This window comes from Jaculus jaculus, chromosome 16 (genome assembly GCF_020740685.1).
Source record: "Jaculus jaculus isolate mJacJac1 chromosome 16, mJacJac1.mat.Y.cur, whole genome shotgun sequence".
Lineage (NCBI taxonomy): Eukaryota > Metazoa > Chordata > Mammalia > Rodentia > Dipodidae > Jaculus > Jaculus jaculus.
The window spans coordinates 14,195,618-14,218,963 of NC_059117.1; the positions used below are offsets into that span (position 1 = coordinate 14,195,618).

The following is a 23,346-nucleotide window of genomic DNA, read 5'->3' on the forward strand; positions in this document are numbered from 1 at the left end:
AGATTATTTTTCTGCAGGCATACCTATGTATGTGTACATATGCATATACTGTGTGTGTGCATGTGCATATGTATGTGTGTAAAGTTCAAGATCTTGAGCTAGGTGCTGGGCCTTTAATCCCATCACTCAAGAGGCAGAGGTAGGAGGATACTATGAGTTTGAGGCCAGTTGGGACTATAGGGTGAGTTCCAGGTCAGTCTGGGCTACAGCGTTTGTTCTGTAAAAAACAACAAAAAAAAAAAATTTTTTTTTTTTTTTTAAGATCTTGGGCTAAGAAGATGGCTCAGTGGGTAAAGAGGTTGCTATAGAGGAGGCACTGAGTGATCCCCAGAATCCATTTAAAGCTGTACCCAGAGGTGTTTGTAATCCCAGCATGTTTATGGTGTGATGGAAGGCAGGAGGCCCTGGTGCGCCCATTCTCTCTCTCTCTCTCAAAAAAAAAAAAAAAAAAAAATCAAAACAATGCCAAGTGTGGTGGCACACGCATTTAATCCTAGCCTTCAGGAGGGAGAGACAGGAAGACTGACATGAGTTTGAGGCTACCATGAGACTACATAACCAATTCTAGGTCAGCCTCGCCTAGAGCAAGACCCTACCTTAAAGAAACAAACAAAATCAAAACTCCACATGCATGTGACACTTCGTGCCTCTGGCTTTATGAGTACTGGGGAATTGAGCCTGGGTCATGAGGCTTTGCAGGCAAATGCCTCTCTCTAGTACTCTTAAAATTTTATATTTTATTCATGAATCCAGGGAAAAATATTACAATGAGCATCCATCCAGTCACTTAGATATGCCAACAGTTTATACTCTGCCCTTTACTGTGTTTTACTTTATCTTTTGCTGTGCTGGCCACTGAATGCAGGCAGTCATTCTACTAGGAAGCTACATTCCTGAGACAAGGTCTTGCCATGTAGACCTGACTAGCCTGGAACTTTCAGCAATTGTTCTGCCTCAGCTCCCACTGTGCTACGATTACAAGGGTGTGTCACCACACCCCTCACTTTAAAAAAATATTTATTTTTCTTTTCTTTTTATTGACAACTTCCATAATTATAAACAATATTCCATGGTAATTCCCTCCCTCCCCCCACTTTCACCTTTGCAACTCCACTCTCCATCATATCCCCTCCCCCTCAATCACTCCCTCTTTTATTTTGATGTCATGATCTTTTCCTCCTTTTAGGATGGTCTTGTGTAGGTAGTGTCAGGCACTGTGAGGTCATGGATATCCAGGCCATTTTGTGTCTGGAAGAGCATGGTGTGAGGAGTCCTACCCTTCCTTGGCTCTTACATTCTTTCCGCCACCTCTTCTGCAATGGACCCTGAGCCTTGGAAGAAGTGATAAAGATATTTTGGTGCTGAGCACTCCTCTGTCACTTCTTTTCAGCACCATGGTGCCTTCTGAGTCATCCCAAGGTCACCACCATCTGAAAAGAGAAGCTTCTCTAACCAAAAGTAAGAGTAGTATTAAAATATGGGTATGAACATTAAGGGAAGTACTTACTGGGAAGTTTGGTAAGCATAGTATATACATTTAGCCAGATACCAGCAGAGGTTACACTCCTAGGGCTCATGACTACTCCTGTTGTAGGTTTTCAGTATCAGGGATGTATTCCCTCCCATGGAGGGGGCCCTCTGGTCCAAGTAGAGAGCGGTTGTTTTCCCCATAACAAACGTACCACTGTTGCACCCACTGGCTCATCTGGCCTGGCTGACCAAATATAAGGCTTGCAGTGTCCGCTGTTGAGTATCTCCAATGGTGATTTCTCTCTCTACCATTGAACTGCATGCAGCATAGTTTTTTCCAGCTTTCTGTCAGCTGGTCTACATGGAGGAGGTTTTCGGCTCAGTTCTAGTAGGATTTCTCAGTGACCTTGCAGCCCAAGTATGTGGAGACTTCAGCAATAGGGTCTTAGCACCTATTCTTACTCTACCACCATGTTTTAAAACCATATAGAAATACCTACCCTGTGTTATTACACAGTATCACACTCTATATATATTGTACAAACTGCTTGCAACTTGCCTTTTTGTTCAACATTTGTTAATTGATTTTTACAGAGTTGAAAAATTGTGGCTCTATTCTCTTTGGTACAGCCTAGCATTGAAATATTAAGTGTTAAAACTGTTTATAAACAGTGTATCCATCTGTTCTCCTGTGGGTACATATTTAATTGTCATCAATTTGTAGTTAACAAAAAAGTAGGACTTAATAGGATGATATTATATATATGTAAGTAGAAGAACAGATTAATGGGGGTGAAAAGGCCTAAATGAAGTCAAGGGAAGAAATTGCATAAAGGAAAGGTAGGTAGGGGGAGAGCTAATCAGAATCTAAGAGGATATAAATAAGTCATATGGAAGCCTACTTTTGTGGACAACAGAACACTTGGAAGCCATAGATTGCTACTAGAAAAATTTCAGGGGATGGGATACTTTCCAGTGAGTTGCTGGCCATGGAGGTCCCTAATGCCCCCAAAACATTACAGGTCATTGCTAAGGCCCTTGGTTTCCCAGCAGGAATAGATGGTAAGACCCTATTGCTGAAGACTCCATATACTTGGGTTTTGCAAGGTCACTGAGAAATCCTGCTGGAGCTGAGCTGAAAACGTCCTCCATGTAGATCAGCTGACAGAAAGCTGGAAAAAGCTATGCTGCATGCAATTCAATGGGGGAGAGAGAAATCACCAATGGAGATACTTAGCAGTGGACACTGCAAGTCTTAAAATTGGCTAGCCAGGCCAAATGAGCCAACAGGTGCAATTAGTGGCATGTCTGTTATGGAAGAAACCACTAATTGGACTGGAGGTATGCTCCATGGAAGGGAATACATCCCTGACACTGAAAACCTACAACAGGATAGTCATGAGCCCTAGGAGTATAATGTCTGCTGGTGTCTAGCTAACTGTATACACTATGCTCACCAAACTTCCTGGTAAACACTTCTCTTAATGTTTGTACCCATTTTTAATGCTACTCTCACTTTTGGTTAGAGAAGCTTCTCTTTTCAGATGGCAGTGACCTTGGAATGACTCAGAAGGCACCATGGTGCTAAGAAGTGACAGAGGAGTGCTCAGCACTGAAATATCTCCATCACACAAGACACAGGGTCTATTGCCAAAGAGGTGGTGGAAAGAAGGTTAAGAGCCAGCTGGGCGTGTTGGTGTACACCTTTAATCCCACCACTTGGGAGGTATAGGCAGGAGGATCGCAGTGAGTTAGAGGCCACCCTGAGACTGCAGACTGAATTCCAGGTAAGCCTGGACTAAAGAGAGATCCTACCTCAAAATAAACAATAAAAAGTAATGTAAGAGCCAAAGGAAGGGTGAGGACTCCTTACAACATGCTCCTCCAGACACAAAATGGCCTGGATATCCATGACCTTGCAGTTCCTGACACTACCTACACAAGACCATCATAATAGGATGATGATGATGACATCAATATAAAAGTGACACTGATTGAGAGAGGGAAGGGGTATGATGGAGAGTGGAGTTGCAAAGAGGAAAGTGGTGGTGGGGGGGAATTACCATGGGTTATTGTCTATAATTATGGAAGTTGTGAATAAAAAATTTTTTTAATGTAGCTGTACACAATCTTTTACAGGTCTTCTCCTGCAAGCATTAATTTACAGTAAACCCTTAGGGAAAAACAGATTTTTTATAAATATTGTCAAACTGCTCTCCAGAGTAACTAATCATATTCCCACTAGCAGCAAATGAATAAATGGACCTGAGTTCAAGCTCAATCCCTAGCACTCATGTGAAAAAGAAAAAGAAAGAAAAAGAAATGTAGAGCATAGTAAAGTGTGCCAGCAATGAGGAGGCAGAGACAAGAGGATCCCTGGGGCTCAGTGACCAGCCAGTCTAGCTAATTTATGAACTTCAGGCCACTGAGAGATCCCGTCTTAAAAGAAGGTTCTGGGGCTGAAGAGATGGCTTACTGGTTAAGCTGTTTGCCTGCAAAGCCAAAGGACCCAGGTTCAATCCCCCAAGACCCACATAAGCCAGATATAGAAGGTAGTGTATATACATCTGGAGTTCATTTCCAGAGGCTAGGGGCCCTGGCACATCCATTCTCATTTTCTCTCTCTGCCTCTTTCAAATTAATATATAAGAGCTGGAGAGATGGCTTAGTGGTTAAGATGCCTGCCTGTAAAGCTAAAGGACCCATGTTCAACTCTCCAGATCCCACATAAGCCAGAAGCACAAAGATGAGGCAAGTGCAAGGTCACATATGCCCACTAGGTGGCGCAAGTCTGGAATTTGATTTCAGTGGCTGAGGCCCTGGAGTGTCAATTCTCTCTCTCTTTCTAAAATGGCGAGAACAACAATAATCCCAGCACTCGGGAGGCAGAGGTAGGAGGATCACTGTGAGTTTGAGGCCACCCTGAGACTACATAGTGAATTCCGGGTCAGCCTGAACTAGAGTGAAACCCTACCTCGAAAAAACAAAACAAAACAAGCAATGAAAAGAAGATTCTTTGTTCCTGAGGATCACATCTGAGATTGTCTTTTGGCCTCCATGCACCCATACCCCACCTCATACCCAAAAGAATTAGGAAGGGATACACTTCAGACCTCATAGGCCCTATCACAGATATTGTCAAAAAAAAAAAAAAGGACAAATGGGGCTGGAGAGATGGCTTAGTAGTTAAAGAGCTTGCCTTCAAAGCCTAAGGACCCATGTTCACCTCTCTAGATCCCATGTAAGCCAGGCACCAAAATGCTTTATCCATAGAGACATCTTCCCAGACTCTTGGTACCTGACCTTTATTTTTTTAAGTTTTTTTGAGGTAGGGTTTCACTCTAGTCCAAGCTGACCTGGAATTCACTACGTAGTCTCAGGGTGTTCTTGAACTTACAGGTGATCCTTCTACCTCTGCCTCCTGAGTGCTGGGTTTAAGGCTTGTACCACCATGGCTGACCAAAAAGCAATTTAAAAGAATGTCTAATGACATCAGCAAACAATGTTTAATAAGAATGTATAACTGTGTTTATAGGTCTATGATTTCTTTTTTAAATTTAAATTTTATTAATTTATTTGACAGAGAGAGAATAGGCATGCCAGGGCCTCTAGCCACTGTAAACAAATTCCAGACGCATGCACCCCCTTGTGCATCTGGCTAACGTGAGTCCTGGGGAATCGAGCCTGTGTCCTTTGGCTTAGAAGGCAAATGCTTTAACTGCCAAGCCATCCCTCCAACCCTTTCTTTCTTTTATTTTGGGGGTAGGGGGTTGTTTTTCGAGGTAGGGTCTTACTTTAGCCCAAGATGACCTGGAATTTACTATGTACTCTCACAGTGGCCTGAACTTATAGTAATCCTCCTACCTTTGCCTCCCAAGTGCTGGGATTAAAGGTTTGCACCACTATGCCTGGCAGGACCCTAATTCCTTAAAGAGAAAAGTAGCCACTTGTGCTGTGTATGTCTGTAGGCTAGTATGAAAGTATTCTGAAATAATCATATCATCTTAAGTAATGTAACTAAGATCTTTCTACTTTAAGAAATGGTTTTCTTATATTGTCTGAATTTTAACAAAACACCGGCTTTTGTAACTATGAAACAGTTAATGTTCTAAATGACTAAGAAAACATGCAGGAGGTGTTAATCGACGTACCTGGTTGTTGACAACCACATGCACAGTGCCATGGGTTGTGTAGGATGGCAGGTCACTGAGATGGAAGGTCTCGTACACAATGCCTTGGCCAGCAAAGGCAGCATCCCCATGCAGGAGGATGGACATCACCTACAAAGGAAACCCCAAATCTAACACATCTTGACTGCCAAGTCCACAAGGCAAGTCGAAGAAATGTGCTTTGCTTTTTAGAAGTGATGTTTGAGATACTCGAAAACTTAGAAAGCAACTAGCTAGTCCCTGACTTGCTACCTCCAGAGCCTGCCAGCACCTGCTCTACATCTAGGAAAAGCCACACAACTGATGCCTATCACCGTTCTGTTCCCTACAGAACATCCTCCTACACACCACCAGACCCACCCATCCAGGAACGCAACAGTAGCCCCTTCCCCACTGTAGGCTTTATCTGCCTCAGTTGCCATGTCTCTGGCTGTTAGCTCTAGTCACATGGACCAGCTGCCACCTACTAATCTTTTAACTCACCATCTTCCTGACAGTGAGTACAGTGGTGGTATTTTGTGGAACTGCATGCTGTTCCTACTTAAAACCTTCCTCTAGCCTTAGCAGCATTGCCTGCTGTTTGGGAGCTAATGGAGGGCAGTTACTGGTTTCTGCTACTCATGTTTATTATTTGTTATTTTTTCTTTCACTCCCATTTATCTGTAATATGTGCTCATAGTCCCCATCTTATTCCACAAGTCGTAACAGATCAAAAATAATGTCATTTCTCTGGGCTTCTGTGTGAGAATGAAAATACTTAGTAGCAGAGGCCAGTAAGTTAAAAAGGAGACATAAAGGGTAGAGAAAGGAAGGGAGGAGGATACTTAATAGGTTGATATTGTATATATGTAATTACAATGATTGTAATGGAGAGGTAATATGATGGAGAATGGAATTTCAAATGGGAAAGTGTGGGGGTGGGGAGGGAGGGAATTACCATGGGATATATTTTATAATCATGGAAAATGTTAATAAAAATTAAAAAAAAACCAAAAAACAAAAATAATGTCATTTCTTAGCCAAGTGTGGTGGCACACGCCTTTAATCCCAGCACTTGGGAGGCAGAGGTTAGGAGGATCGCTGTGAGTTTGAGGCCACCCTGAGACTCTATAATGAATTCCAGGTCAGCCTGGGCTAGATTGAGACTGTACCTCAAAAAAACCAAGAAAAAATAAAAAAAAAAAGCTGTCCTTTATTCTGATGGTCACATACCACATGCTCTGGATGCCCTCCTTGTTCTCTAGCAGCACAGCACTGCAGCCTCACATTGTGTTGCCCTACAAAACCCTCACTCTTCCAGTATAGGATGAGAACTAGAACTCAAGCCTATGTGTTTGCTCACTACCACCAGAACACCATCACTGTTAGGCCCTGTGAGCACAGAGCTATAAAATATGTGGCTGTTGCCGGGCGTGGTGGCGCATGCCTTTAATCCCAGCACTCGGGAGGCAGAGGTAGGAGGATCACCGTGAGTTCAAGGCCACCCTGAGAATACATAGTGAATTCCAGGTCAGCCTGAGCCAGAGTGAGACCCTACCTCAAAAAACCAAAAAAAAAAAAAAAAAAAAAAAATGTGGCTGTGTACATACATGAACTGAATTCCTACCAATACCAACAAACCCACTTTTTGTCTGAATTCCTACCAACACCATCAAATCCCCCTTTTGGCTTGAATTCCTACCAATAGCATCAAATCCCCTTTTTTGCTTGCGTGTGTATATGTATTACATACATCCTTGTGACAACCCACGCCCTCACCTGTGGTGGCTGGAGCAGAACCTGGCATATCCCACACTCCATTGCTCTCCTGCCTTTTATTTTCCCCAAGGCAGGGTCTTACTAGCCCAGGGTGATCTGGAATTCACTATATGTTCTCATGGTGGCCTCAAACTCAGAGATTCTCCTACCTCTGCCTCCCAAGTGCTGGGATTAAAGTCATGCACCACCATGCTAGGCTTCTTCCACCCATTCTTTTTTTTTTTTAACCTCTTTTGTTTTTTAATTTTTTATTAACATTTTCCATGATTATAAAAAAAAATCCCATGGTAATTCCCTCCCTCCCCCCTAACAATTTCCCCTTTGAAATTCCATTTTTTTAAAAACATTATTTATTTATTTTATGAGAGAGAGAGAAAGAGGGAGAGAGAGGAGAGAAGGAGAGAGGAAGGATGGGCACACCAGCACCTTCAGACACTGCAAATGAACTCTAGATCCATGTGCCACCTTGTGCATCTGGCTGACATAGGTCCTGAGGAATTGAACCTTGGTCCATTGGCTTTGCAGGTAAGTGCCTTAACCACTAAGCCACCTCTCCAGCCCCCCCTATTCTTGAGTAGTCTCTTACTGATAATAATAAAACATGCTGTTCCCCCATTCCCACTCCACAAGCCCTGGTGACTCCCTTACTTACTCAACCACTGAGCTCTCTCTCCAGCCCTCCAGTCACTTTTCTAAGCTTTTTCACCTACCAATATCTCTTCCAACTACCTACAGTGTTACCTATTGGCTCAGCATTTCCAGGAAGCACCCACTCCTTGCTGGGTGGCCTGTCTCTCTTCCAATTGCTTGTTTGTCTTCCAGAGAAACAAAGCCAACAGAGTGAGTGTGGGGGACTGTCTGACTGGTTGTAAGAAGTTAGGCTGGCACTTTCAAATTCTGTAGGGCAGGGCAGAGTGCAGATCCATGGAGGTGCTGAGGATGCAATTTGGGTGTGACAGCCATCTAGAGGCAGAATTCTTTCTCCTTTAGGAGGCTTCATTATTCTTCTCTTCTATTTTTGTAGATACAAAGCTGAGCAGATGGCACATGCTTGTGCAGGCGTGCACACTGTGGAGAGTCAATCTACTCAAAGTGCACAAATTTAAATTGTCTTCTCATGCTATGTCTCTGCCTACAGGTCTACTGAAATCTGTTTCCCAAGTTTCTATCACCACTCTGGTCCTTAGTAAGGTGCCAAGTCCTCATTACTAGAAGGGTCAATCCATGATTTGCTTTCCACAGATGAATTCTAGAATTTTAAAGAACAGATTAGCACAATGTTCAGATTGTTGCCTTTTTGAGAATAAAAGCAGCTGGTATTAGGTCACTGATATTTCATTTCCTTCTGATGCCCAAAGGTACGGAGTATTCCCTCAGACACTTTTCGGCAGTCTCAGGCTTCAACCAATGACAGCACCTAGGGTCAGTCTCCTTGTAGTTTATGTTGGGAAGCAGCAACCAGCTATTGACCTACCCCAGGCGCAGGTACACTTCCTTTGGTCCTAGAGGCCCTTTGCACTGTTTCCATGGGCAGACACCACAAAGGCCGTATTAGCATTCAAACCAAGTGTTTCACAATCACGCACAAGGTTAGGAGCTGACCTCAGGCTGAGGTACACAAAGCATGTACTTTTCCCTGAACACTGAGGATTATGTAACATTCCATCTTCCTAAGTTCTAAATTTAGCAGAAATCAAATTATTTTCCAGGAGTATAGAGAAGAGTAGTGAAAGCAGGCACAAGGCTGGCTGAGCTTTCTGGTCACCCTGCTGAGATCATACATGGGTTGGCTCAGGGCAAGGTAAGGATGTGGCAGGTCAAAAGACAGGCTGGCACACATGTCTGGAGTTCCTTTGCAGTGGCTGGAGGCCCTGGCACGTCCATTCATTCTCTCTCTCTTTTGCTCTAAAAAAAAAAAAAAAAAAAAAAAAAAAAAAAGGCTGGTAGATATCTGCACTGAGGCCAGGGAAAACATGACAAACACATGACAAAACATGACAAACATGTGGACTAGACCACACCCTAAAACACAGGGAATGGTATCTTAGGTTTAGTTAAACGTGAGTTTCCAACATGCAGCTAACTTCCTTGATCTGGCATCTTACAAATCACTAATTAACACTGAATTAACACTGACCACTTTGGTCTCACTTTTTCTATTATTTCATTTCTTTTCAGATATTTCTAGCATTATAATCAAGTACTGTTGGAGTATGTTTTTGCCTGTATTTATGAGTGCAGAAGTCATACAACTTTTCACAATTTCATGCCTTGACTCAGAACACACCAAATGTCTGGGTTAACACAACAACCATGATCAGGGAAATGCCAGAGGTACTGGTCATCCTAACACTGTCCTCCCCACTAATCTTTCCCAGGGCCAGCTCTTCTTAGAACCCCATGTTCTTTAAGAGCACATAAGGGTTATATGTCTCCCAACATAGCTGAGGCCTCTATAGATCTTCTACATCTTCCTATGCTATCATCCCAACTCCCGAATAACTGTGTTCCTGTGATAGTAACTGTCTATCAACAATGAAGAATCACTCCTGGCTACCAAAGACATCCCAGCCCAGTTGTCACTTTTCTCTAAGAATAATATTAGCACAGTGGACACTGCGAGCCTTAAAATTGGCCAGCCAGGCCAAATGAGCCAATGGGTACAATAATGGCATGTCTGTCATGGTGGAAACCAACTGCCCTCTAATTGGACCAGAGGCCCACTCCATGGGAGGGAATACATCTCTGATACTGAAAACTTAAAACAGGAGTAGTCATGAGCCCTAGGGGTGTAACATCTGCTGATGTCTGGCTAAGTGTATATACTATGCTCATCAAACTGCCCAGCAAGCACTTCTCTTAATGTTCATACCCCTATATTAATGCTACTCTCACTTTTGGTAGAGAATCTTCTCTTTCCAGATGGCAGTGACCTTGGGATGACTCAGAAGGCACCATGGCACTGGGAAGAAGTGACAGAGGAGTGCTCAGCACTTCAATATCTCTATCACAACTTCCAAGGGTCAGAGTCCATTGTGGAAGAGGTGGCGGAAAGAATGTAAGAGCCAAAGGAAGGGTAGGACTCTTTACAATGTGCTCCTCCAGACATAAAATGGCCTGAATATCCATGACCTCACAGTGCCTGACACTACATACACAGGACCATCATAATAGGAGGAAAAGATCATGACATCAAAGTAAAAGAGACTGATTGAGAGGAGGAGGGGACATGATAGAGAATGGAGTTTCAAAGGGAAAAGTGGGGGAGGGAGGGAATTACCATGGGATATTGTTTATAACTTCTTAATGTTAGCAGCTTTACAGTACTTTAAATTGCCAAAACAGTCATGGTGGTGCACACCTATAATTCTAGGGAGAAGTTCAGGTAGAAAGATCTTTAGGTTGAGGTCAGCTTGGACTACAGAGTAAGACTATTAAGGAAGAAAGACTGAAAAGAAAGAATACATAATTAGGGCTGTGCGTAGTAATGCACACCTTTAATCCCAGAACTCAGGAGGCAGAGGTAGGGGATCACTGTGAGTTCGAGGCTACCCTGAGACTACATAGTGAATTCCAGGTTCAGCCTGAGCTAGATTGAGACCCTACCTCAAAAAACCAAAAAATGAATAGAAAGAATACATAATTAGTAAACTACTAAAGTCATGTTCTCTCTCCAAGTCTCTATGGGAGGCTAGCCTGCTGCTCTGTCCCTTCTACCCTGGCCCTACCCTCCATCTATCTCTACAGAACATTCTTATCTTCCCACCTACCTGAATTCTGTCATTTCTTCAATTAAATAGGACAACTGCCTGTGGCACTTACTTTTATTCTTCCTTTCACTTGAGCCCACGCTTTGGATACCTTGTCTGAAATGCTTAATGATTCACGTTGCAGTTATTCTGCTTCACAGCAAAATGTTCTATTAGCTTCCTGACATGGGGCTCTCCCCTTCCCAAACACAATTATGGATCCCTGAGCACAGGTTGGTCTTTTCTGTTTCTCATACCACCCAGAATGCACCTGGTAGACATTACAAATAATTAATTCTTCTGATTTTTTGTTTTAAGCCATCACTAATTAATAACTACATAATTTTCTACAAACATTTTTTTTTTTTTTAATTTTCAAAGAAGGGTCTCACTCTAGCTCATGCTGACCTGTAACTTACTCTGTAGTCCCAGGCTGGCCTTGAACTCATGGCAATCCTCCTACCTCTACCTCCCAAGTGCTGGGATTAAAGGTGTGCACCACCACAACTGTTCTACAAATAGAATTTTATCCTCAGGCTAAGTAAGGGCAAATGGTTTTATAATCTGATGAAAGTTTTTGTATGTGAGCAGACTGGCCAACCAGCATCAAGTATCCAGTGTTATACATGGGAAATACCACAGCAGGACCCCACTTATCCTTGGGGTATTTCTGTAATAAGCTCTTGGTCTCATTAGTTGGACATTCTCTCCTCTTATTAGTAAGTTCCACACTTTTTCCTCTGCAAAACCCCTCTTTTTCAGTGAAAAAGTTTCTACCCATTAATAATAATAAAGACACAAGCTGACCATCTACCTAGCTGTGATGATTACAACTTGGAAGAAAGCACGTGTAAAGCAGGACTTCTTAGAGCTGTGTGTGGAAGATAGGGCTGAAGGAATGGGCCCCACAGGCCTCTCTCTCTGGGGCCTCACCTTTTTCCCTTCAGTGTCCCCACAGTAGAACTGCTCAGCTTTGGTTTTACCCATCACCACAGGATCAGCAGCCTCCAGGTGGGAAGGGTTCGCCACCAGGGATAGGGTGATGTTCCTGTCAGTCACACGGTTGATTCTGCGGTGATACATTCCCAAGTGGTACTTCATATCCCCGGAGCCCTGATGACACAAATGAGTGTGATGCTGGCTGGAGAGGTATGCTCTCCACAGGCAGCCCTCCCGGTGCAGGATGAGCCTTCTCCCCCAGAACATCCCTCCCAAGCAGGAGAGGGTCCCCTGGGTGGAGTGTATGACCTTGCCTCTAGCAGGAGGAATGTGGGGCTGCTAGGAGGGGAAGATTGGCTAATTTCAATTTTATCAAGGAACCAAACTGCAAATGGTCTGGAAGAGACAGCTTTAGTGAAGATATGTGAGAAGCCAGTGGCTCCGGAGGGTCTTTGAGTGGGTGGAGACCATCATCACCATGGGGGATAAGTATCCATACAGAGCCTCACCTCATCAGCTGCTTCCAGCTTTGAATCGAACTGACAGAAAATCTGCTCCAGCTCCTTCCTGATGACATTCGCAAGCACATTCAGCCGTCCCCTGGGACACAGGGAGGGGTGAGCAGATCCCCAGGGCATGGCTGCTCTACCCTGAGCCTCACACAGGACACAGCACCTCCTCAGTTTGTGGCCCAAACTAAAGTTGAAGTGGGTAAGTCCCTGCCCATTAGGACAAAAGGATACACCTGTTTGCGTGGAAAGGTCTAAAGAATAAATGCTCCCTTCGCCTCACCCAACAGCAGAGAACAGTCTTTCCTATAAGACCCCAAGGAGGGCCCTGGGCTTATGTATGTATTTATGAGACACAGTATTACTACTTTTAGTAAGGCTAGTCTAGAACTCACTATCTTTTTTTTTTTCTTTTTGGTTTTTCGAGGTAGGGTCTCACTCTGGTCCAGGATGACCTGGAATTAACTCTGTAGTCTCAGGGTGGCCTTGAACTCATGGCGATCCTCCTACCTCAAGCTTCTCAAGTGCTGTGATTATAGGCATGCACCACCATACCCAGATGGAACTTATAAAATTCAGCACTACAGCTAAAAACAAGTATGAACCACATGTGGCCCTGACCATGGGACTGATTCTATAGTCATCCTTACATGGAGTGCAAGAACCCTAGAGAACAATGTACCCTCATATAGCAGATGTGCCCCAGCTCTGTGAATGTTACTTGAAGAGGGAGCAGCTGCTCACTCAGGGCCCCACTCCTGTGTCCCCAACAATCCATGGGTCCAGTACCTGTGTGGCATTCCCATGATCACATAGTCCACTCCGTTTTCACTTGACTTGTCAATGATTGTCTTGAGGGCAGGGATCAGCACCTCACAGCCTTCGAGACCGAACCGCTTCTCAGAAGACCACTTCCGCTGCAAGAACTCCTCAAACCTGGATGGGGAGCCAAATACCTTGAAGAGCAATGTCCCCAGTGTCAGACTTTCCTGAATGACAAGAGGGTGCTCTGAAGGCCAGCTCTATTCTCCTGGTTATCTTTTCACATGCATATTGTAGCCATTTTCATGTCTGCCCACTTGCCCAGATAGGCCCATACCCCACAGACAGACCATAAATTCCCCGGGAGCCCATGGTCTGAGCCAGACTTCTCTACCTGGTGGACCGCACAAGCCTGGCCAGCAAGGTCCGCTTCTCTTCATTGGTGAACTGCATGATTCCAGGGGTCTCAAATTTCTGCCGGATCCACTGACATTGCTCCAAATCGTTGATGAACATGAACTCCACACCAATGTGCTGGCAGTAGGCCATCTGTCCACATACACATAAGAAGACACACGAGTCACTGGCTCATCCCAATGTGCTAGGAATAGGCCATCTGTCTGTGGCCTGCCCCCACTCAGCACATAAGCAAGAACAGAGGAAGAATGCCAGGCAGTCAAGAAGCAGATTTCCCTTTTCCATGTACCCAGTCTGCTGAGGCTGAGGAAGCTGGCCTGGAACTTGTGCTCTTCCTTTCTTGTCACCTCCCACCAGGGCTGGGTTACAGATGTGCAATGTCACATTTGGCTCCCAAGGGATCTAAACATGACATGAAGTGCTCCCTTAGGACCAGACTACCGTACACCGAGAAACCCAGAGGACAGGGGCCAAGCATCTGTTTCTGCTCTGTTATCTTCTGAGCAGGTAGCACAGACCTTGTCAGTCACTGCACTGGGTTGCTCCCCAGGAAAGGCAGCTTGTCCTCACCATATACCACCATGATGACAGGAAAGGCTCATGTAATTTGTGGTGGCTTTAAGACCTACAAACTTGTTGCTTTTTTTCTTTTTTATTAATTTTTTTGAGGTAAGGTTTCACTTCTAACCCAAGCTGACCTGAACTCATTCTATAGTTCCAGGCTGGCCTTGAACTCAGAGTTCATCCTGCCTGTGCCTCCTGAATGCTAGGATTAATGGCATGCCACCATGCCCACACAAGAGTTGGACTTTTATTTTTAGTGTGGGTGCTAGGTATAACTGAACTCAGGTTGTTAAGCATTGCAGGCAAGCACCTTAACTGCTGAGCCATTTCCTCAGCTCCAGACTTAGACTTTTAACTTCAATTGTAATAACCGACTCCTCTTAGAAACTTTAGATCTAAAGAATATGACAGTACAATGCAAGGCACAGATCTTGTACAGACCCAACATGGCCTGAACCATATCTAATAACACCAGAGCAGAAAGGAGGCAATGGTTAACTTTGTACAGTGGAGCCTCAAGATCAGTTCTTGGGGGAAGGAAACTAGGAAGAGAAGACAAAGTGTCTGTAAATTGGAGAACCAAAGCCCTTGGAAATCTATCACAGAGCTGCCTAACTCCACTGCTTCTGCACAGTTCCAAGATCTTTGCTAAGCCTTTGCCCTTCTCTGAAGGCACAGAATGCAAGTATGAAAGCAAACCCTGGAGCAGCACTGAAATAGGCAGGTTAACATTCACGGTCTCAACCCCAGTCATTTTCACAATAGCCAGTGCAGCCAGAGCATGGTGAGCTCTAGCACCTGCTCAGTGGTTCCTTTCCATGGTTCCATTTGATTTCCACAAAAAACCCAGCTGCCCTGTGCTGTGCAGTTGAAGGGCTTGTCAGATTTGTGATCAGGTGTTCTCTGTAGAATGGAGGTCATAGCAGTCTTTGTTTGCCTCAACTTAGGAAAATAATGCGACCTATAAAGTTCTATAGTCTTTTTAGCCAAATGAAGGAAAATCATATGTAAAAGGTTTTTACATGTTTGCTGATGCCATCTAAAATGATAGATCTGGGACTGGAGGGATGGCTTCGCAGTTAAGGCACTTGCCTGCAAAGCCAAAGGACCCAGGTTTGATTCCCCAGGACCCACATAAGCCAGATGCACAAAGTGGCACATGAGTCTGGAGTTTTGTTTTTTATTTGCAATGGCTGGATGCCCTGGAGTGCCCATTTTCCCTTTCTCTCTCTCACAGCCCCCCCCAACCACGTCTCTGCCTTTCTCTCTCTCATATGTAAATAAGTAAAAATAAAACTTTTAAGCCAGGCGTAGTGGCATATGCCTTTAATCCCAGCACTAGGGAGGCAGAGGTAGATAGATCTCCATGAGTTCGAGGCTACCCTCATCCACATGCTCTGCTGATGAAACGCGATGGAGAGAAGATTCGCCTTGATCACTACTCATTGACCTTCACATAGAGGCAGTTGCCCAGGCTCCCCGTTTCCCTCTTTTTTGGTGGATGAAGTTTTCTAGGGAGACACACATCTGAAGTAAAACCCTACAGGAGCTGGGCGTAGTGGCGCACGCCTTTAATCCCAGCACTCGGGAGGCAGAGGTAGGAGGATTGCCATGCATTCAAGGCCACCCTGAGATGACAGAGTTAATTCCAGGTCAGCCTGGACCAGAGTGAGACCCTACCTCGAAAAACCAAAAAGAAAAAAAAAAACTACAACCCTACAGGGATCTTAAAATTAAGATTATTTTCTCTTTATGGTTAATCAAAAAAGGTAAGTTTTGGTCAGGCGTGATGGCACATGCCTTTAATCCCAGCACTTGGGAGGCAGAGGTAGGAGGACTGCCATGAGTTTGAGGCCACCCTGAGACTACATAGTGAGTTCCAGGTCAGCCTGAGCTACAGCGAGACTCTACGGGGGGGGGGGGGGGGGATAAATTTCTACCTACAAAATACCCAAAATAGTTGCCTTTACATTTCTCAAAAATATAGGACCATAAATAAATAAAAAATCTAGTCTAATGCTATCCTGACAATGCTGGTTCATAACAAGTCTGTTAGATTTTTCAAGAAACTATAGCATGTCCTTACCTCCAGCCGACGGATGATCTCCCGCAGAGGAAGTGCTGACTCCTGTCCCCCGATGAAAGTAGTGGTTGGCAAGTGGAAGACCTTGTCCAGATCAGACTCATCCAGGCCATAGAACCCTATGGGTGATGAGGGACAGGGCACAGCCATGCAGGGATCACAGTTACAGAAAGGGGAAGGGATGCCCCAGGGGAGCAAAAAGAGAAGAAAGATATCATATAAAACCCCCTGATTTACAGATATGAAAACAAGTAATATTTTATAACCAGAAACTTTGGCAATTACTGGAACTGAGACTGTTACTGACAATCACAAGTAAACCAGAATAAAAAGCTATTATTGCATATTAGTCCGGTGTGCCAATTATTTATAATTTAGAGATAAATTTATTTCAAGGTCCCAAAGATAAAATCCAATTTTGGAGATAGGAAGTGTGTGCTGTAAGAAAGCACTATGTAAGTCAATCAAACAGAAAATAAAGAGAATTAAGAAAATTAAAGCAAGAAATAAAGGAATTAATAGAGAATAGCAGATGAGTCATTTAACAATAATATGTACATATTACAAAGTGAGTGACAAGGAGCTGGGAGACTCAGAAGTGAGGAAGAAACAGTCACTAGGAACTGAGCCGTCTGTAGGAGAACTGCCCTGCACATGGGGTGGCAAGGAGTAAATGGACCCCAGCCTTAGATTAAGGACAAGCCTCTTTCTAAAATATTCACAGTGCATGGCATTCTAAAGCCCACTCTGCAGACAATGCCTAGCAATCACAGATCCAATCTTCCCTTTCCCTGTCCTCTCTCCCTGGAGCGCTCACTACAGGAACGATGCCACCTCATCTCAAAGTATGTTTCAAACTGGCTTTCCTCAACATCACACCTGTTTCTTTTCAAGTCATTATTAAAGAAGACTGCCAAAGAGCACCAAAGGTTCATTTTCTAGTTTGCACTAATTCTGAATTAATCTAGCAACTCAAGAAGGATACAGAACACAGTGTATGAATTACTAACACTTGGGCCAGAGGGATGGCTCAGAAGTTAATATGCTTGCCTGCAAAGCCTAATGACCTGGGTTCAATTCCCCAGTAACCATGTAAAGCCAGATGGCACAGGCATCTGGAGGTCCTGCATACCCACTCTCTCTCTTTCTGCTTGCAAATAAAAATTTTTTAAACAATTACTAGCATTTGAACACCTCACACCTGTACCAGCACAAACTGCAGAACCTCCAAAATCTGTTTGTTGCCCAAACTGTCTCATTGTTTCCTGCCATAAGTGTAACCATGAGCAGCTGGGGGACATGAGACATATACATCAGATACCACATTAAAGCAGAAGTCTGCAAACAACTGTGGACACATGAAAAAACAAAAAAGGTCTTGCTATTTAGCTCCGACTGGCTTAGAACTTGACACTTAGACCAAGCTGGCCTTGAACTTGTAGTAATCCTGCTGCCTGTTTCCTGAGTGCTGAGATTATAAGCATGCTCACCATACCTGGCTCTCAGGTAGATCTATGAGAGCATTTTTCCAGTTTTCAATCCCAGTATAAAATGGGTGACCCAGAAATCCCTCCAGGTAATTCTCATTCAAGTAGGGCTTAAGAACTATATCCTTTATCTAATTCTTTATTTTTATTTTTAAATTTTTATTAACATTTTCCATGATTATAAAAAAATATCTCCATCATATTACCTCCCCAACTCAATCATTGTACTTACATATATACAACATCAACCTATTAAGTACCCTCCTCCCTTCCTTTCTTTTCCCGTTGTATCTCCTTTTTAACTTACTGGCCTCTGCTCCTTTATCTAATTCTTAAGGGTAGTCTTTAAATTAAGTAATAAATCTCTCTTTCTCTCTGTGTGTGTGTGTATGTGTGCACATGCCTAAACACCGTGGAGAGCATGTGGAGGTCATAGCACAGCTTGGAGGTGTCTCTGCTTCACCTTCTTTGAGAGAGGGTTTCTTGCCTCTGCAAACTCCTGGCGCACTGGGCTTCAGATTCTCCTCACTCCACCTCTCATTGTCATAGGCACCTTTGATATCACAGACACATATACCACTTTGAACCTGGCTTTCACATCGGTGCTGGGGAATCTAACCAAGTGCCGTTAACTGCTGAGTCATCTCCCCAGCCCAAGGATTTTTTTTTGTGTGTGTGTGTGTGTGTGTGTGTGTGTGTGTGTTTTCTTCTTTTTTCCCCCAAGGTAGGGTTTCATTCTAGCACAGGCTCTCCTGGAACTTACTATGTAGTCTCAGGGTGGCCTTGAACTCATGGCGATCCTCCTGCCTCTGCCTCCCAAATGCCAAGGATGGTGGTTTTTTTTTTTTTTTGTTTGTTTTGTTTTTTGAGGTAGGGTCTCACTCTGGCCCAGGCTGACCTGGAAATCACTATGGAGTCTCAGGGTGGCCTCAAACTCATGGTGATCCTCCTACCTCTGCCTCCCGAGTGCTGGGATTAAAGGCGTGTGCCACCATGCCTGGCTCCAAGGATGGTTTTTATATCTTAAAAGCAAACTGTATTTTCAAGCGCTTTTATTTTACTAAAACAAAAGCAAATCTACTTTTCTCTTTCAACCTGGAAGATGGACAAAGATAATGGTAGAAGTGTTTATCTAAGGGCTGAGGAGATGGCACAGTGGTTAAAAGGTGCTTGCTTGCAAAGCTTGCTATCACAGGTTTGATCCCCCAGTACCCACATGAAGACAGGTGCACAAAGTGGTGAATGTGTCTAGAGCACTTCTGTAGTGGCAAGAGGCCCTGGGATGCTCATGGTCTCTTTCTCCTAAATAAATAACAATAATAACAAGCCCCACAAATGCTGTTCTATCAGGAGGCAGGCAGGTTAGTAAGATAGAAAACTTTGAGACTCAAATAACAGAAAACACTGAGGCTCACTGGTACCCACCAACTTGTTATGAGCTTAACCACACAATTCCACATCGAGATTTTAGAAAATCTGTAAGATCAAGTTCAAAACCCCCTCTTCTCTAGGAGGTAATACACCCACTTGTGGAAACAAGGTAGTATTCCTCCACCAGAGTAGGGTCTAGAGGTCTGCAAGACTAGAATATTCATAGAAGACTGTAATGCTCACAGTATCAAAAACTCTATTTCAATAAAAAATACACTATGAAAGAACAAAAAATAAACAGAGCCAGGCATGGTGGTATATGCCTTTAATCACAGTACTTGGGAGATGAAGTCAACAGGATCTGGAGTTCAAGGTCATCCTTGGCTATATACTGAGTCAAGGCCAGCCTGCTATATGAAAATAAACAATAAAACCTACTATACATAAATAGAAATGGAATTTCTATTATTTCTATTTTTTTTTGTTTGTTTGTTTGGTTGGTTTTTCAAGGTAGGGTCTCACTCTAGCCCAGACTGACCTGGAATTCACTATGTAGTCTAGGCTGGCTTCGAACTCACAGAGTTCCTACCTCTGACTCCCGAGTGCTGGGATTAGAGGCGTGTGCCACGACGCCTGGCTTGAAATGCAATTTTTTTTTAAAGTGAGCATAAAAATCCGAAACAGGCCCGCTTCCCTGGTCTCAAAGGAAGCAAGACTAAAGGTGATAAACCAACCCTTGCACTTCAGCCAAGCCACAGCTGAATCCACAGAGGAACTGGGGAGATGAGCAAGAGTGCTGCTTCCATGGTGAACCTGATAATCAGCACCAGGGTGAAGGAGACAGACCCTGAGAATACTCAACACCTATCAAAGCAGAGATCCAGAGGCTCCTAAGAGCTCATCACTGAAGTAGACCTAAAATTCACCACTATGGTTCAGGTAATTTTGCAGAAGAGGGAACAGAAAGATTGTAAGAGACACAAGTTGAGACATCATGCCCAGAGGCATTCCCTCCTCCCCTCCAAAAATAACTGACTGCTGCTCCCACAGTGCATAACCATCACCACCATGGGGAATACCTGCAGACCCACTGAGGAGTATCCCCAACAGAATGGGTGTGGGGATGAGGGAAAAGAGGGCATCATACCTACACATGATATATCCATACACAGCATCTCCTTAACATAATAATAATAATAATAAACATAAAAAACCCACAAAACATCCAAAACAGGACAGGAAATAAAAGCAAAGAAATGAAGTGAATCAGGAATATCTCAGATTGGATGACAAACAATGAATTGAAACATCACAATTAACACAGATGTTAGAATTACCTATTTTTTTTTTTCCCGAGGTAGGGTCTCACTCTAGCCCAGGCTGACCTGGAATTCACTCTGTAGTCTCAGGGTGGCCTCGAACTCATGGCTATCCTCCTACCTCTGCCTCCTGAGTGCTGGGATTAAAGGCGTGCGCTACTACGCCTGGCTGAATGACCTAAAATTTTAATGGTGCTATAATAAAATTGTTTCAATGAGAAATTACAAACATAACAGTGACAAAAATGTTATTACAAAACAAATTCTCAGGCAGTTAAGGCACTTGCCTGCAAAGCCTAACAACCTGGGTTCAATTCTCCGATAACCACATAAAGCCAAATGCACAAACTGGCACATGCATCTGGAGTTTGTCTGCAATGGCTAGAGGCCCTGATGCCCCCATTCTTTCTCTCTTCTTACAAACAAACAAACAAAAAATTTAAGAAACAAATTTTCAGCAAAAATTGAAGACACAAAGAAGGACCAAATGGAAATTAAAAACAAATGGGCTCAATGGCAGGATGGAGAGACCCCGAATCTGAGTATGGAAGAACAAAAGTTAACAAATATGAAGAAAAGAAAGAAAAAAACAATGAAGGGAGCTTTAGGGGCAAGTGACAACATAATATAAAATATATATTATATATAATATAATATATAATGTAAAATTTCAAATCCAAGTAGATCAAATCCCAGAAAGAGGATGCTGAAAAAGATACTTAGAAAATAACAAGTTTCCCAAATACAGCTGTGGTGGTTTGATTCAGGTGTCCCCCATAAACTTAGGTGTTCTGAATGCTAGATTCCCAGCTGGTAGAGATTTGGAAATTAACGCCTCCTGAAGGCAGCATATTGTTGGGGGCAGGCTTATGGATGTTATAGCCAGTTTCCCCTTGCCAGTGTTTGGCACACTCTCCTGTTGCTGTTTGTCCACCCAATGGCCAGGAGGTGATGTCCACCATCTGCTCATGCCATCGTTTTCCCTGCCATCATGGAGCTTCCTCCCCAAGCATGTAAGCCAAAATAAACCTTTTCACCCACAAGCTGTCTTGGTTGGGTGATTTCTACCAGCAATGCAAACCTGACTGCAACATTAAAAGGCTTAAAACTCAAATTCAAGAAGCTGACCGAATTCAAGGGGTAAGACATATAAATAAGTACAACATAACAAAAACTTAAATAATATAAAGTTAACATAAAACAAACATCTGAACATTAAAAATCTTGAAAGCTTCCATAGTAAAGTGACATCTACTTACAGGGAACACAAACACAAAACTGCTTTGAATGATAAGAGATTTCTTATCAGGAAAGCCTGTATGCTAGATTAAAGTGGTAGTACACCTATCAATAAAAGGATCATATATCTTACATCCAAAGTACTGTGTTAAAAGCTAAGGAAAAACCAGGATGTCACCAGCACATCAGTATTAAAAGAATGGCCAAAGAACCGTTGAAATAGAAGGGATTTGAGAAAAGCAGCCCTCACACAGATAAAAAGAATACAAAATAAAGGTGGGAGTGAACGTAGAAGATGCCTCTTCTCTTCTTGGCTCTTCTTAATGACACGTGGTGGCTGAAGTGCTGTATACTGTGAGCTCTTAGAAGGAATATTTAACACAACTAATGGAGGACAGTGACAAAAATAATAAAAGGAGGGCTGGAGCGGTGGCTTAGTGGTTAAGCCCTTGCCTGTGAAGCCTAAGGCCTCGGTCGAGGCCCGATTCCCCAGGACCCACATTAGCCAGATGCACAAGGGGATGCATGCATTTGGAATTTGTTTGCAGTGGCTAGTGGTCCTTGTGTGCCCATTCTCTGTCTCTCTCTCTGCCTCTTTCTGTTTGTCGCTCTCAAATAAATACATAAAAATAAACAAAAAATTTGGGCTGGAGAGATGGTTTAGCGGTTAAGCGCTTGCCTATGAAGCCTAAGGACCCAGGTTTGAGGCTCGGTTCCCCAGGACCCACGTTAGCCAGATGCACAAGGGGGCGCATGCGTCGAGTTCGTTTGCAGTGGCTGGAAGCCCTGGCACACCCATTCTCTCTTTCTCTCTCTCTGTGCCTCTTTCTCTCTCTGTGTCACTCTCATATAAACAAATAAGAATGAACAAAAGAAAATTTTTTTTTAAATAAGAGGAGGTAAATTTTCTATTCAACATTAACTGGTAAAATAATGATAATGGTACACTGTGATAAATTGTGTTGAATGTAATTCCTAGAGCAAATACATAGCTAGAGATACATGGAAAAGTTACTACATTTATACAGAAATGAGATTTTAGAATATGGATATAAAATCCATAGAAAGGCAGAAGACTGTAAATAAATGAAAAGAAAAAGATGAAAAAACAGAACAAATGGGAAACTGCAGATTTACATTCTAACATCAATAATTATACTAAATTTAAATTGTAATTTAAACAAAAGAATTGGCAGTGAAATAAAAAACAGGGCTGCAGAGATGGCTCAGTGGTTAAGGCACTTGCCTGTAAAGCCTAAGAACCTAGGTTCAATTCCCCAGTGCCCATGTAAATAAAGCCAGATGTACAGGGTAGTACATGCATCTGGAGTTGGTTTGCAGTGATTAAAAGCCCTGTTGCATCCATATTCTCTCTCTCTCACTCCATACACACACACACACACACACACACACACACACACACACACACACCTCTTTCTCTCTAGATTAAAAAAATAATAAAATAATGGAAAAAACGGCTGGCCATTATGGCACATGCCTTTAATCCCAG

The 23,346-nt window shown here is 43.3% G+C and overlaps 1 protein-coding gene across 4 annotated transcripts in view; it reads right to left on the reverse strand.

Moving 5' to 3' along the window:
* The window catches only part of Ogdh (oxoglutarate dehydrogenase), an 83,883-nt gene that overhangs the window by 10,275 nt on the left and 50,262 nt on the right, over positions 1-23,346 (reverse strand). For all 4 annotated transcript variants that reach the window (XM_045135638.1, XM_004652908.2, XM_045135639.1 and 1 more), the window contains 6 exons: positions 16,424-16,539; positions 13,751-13,905; positions 13,384-13,530; positions 12,595-12,685; positions 12,080-12,259; positions 5,622-5,750 (listed from right to left, as the gene is read on the reverse strand). In XM_045135638.1, coding sequence (XP_044991573.1) covers positions 5,622-5,750; positions 12,080-12,259; positions 12,595-12,685; positions 13,384-13,530; positions 13,751-13,905; positions 16,424-16,539 — 818 coding nt within the window. The remainder of the gene's footprint in view (positions 1-5,621; positions 5,751-12,079; positions 12,260-12,594; positions 12,686-13,383; positions 13,531-13,750; positions 13,906-16,423; positions 16,540-23,346) is intronic.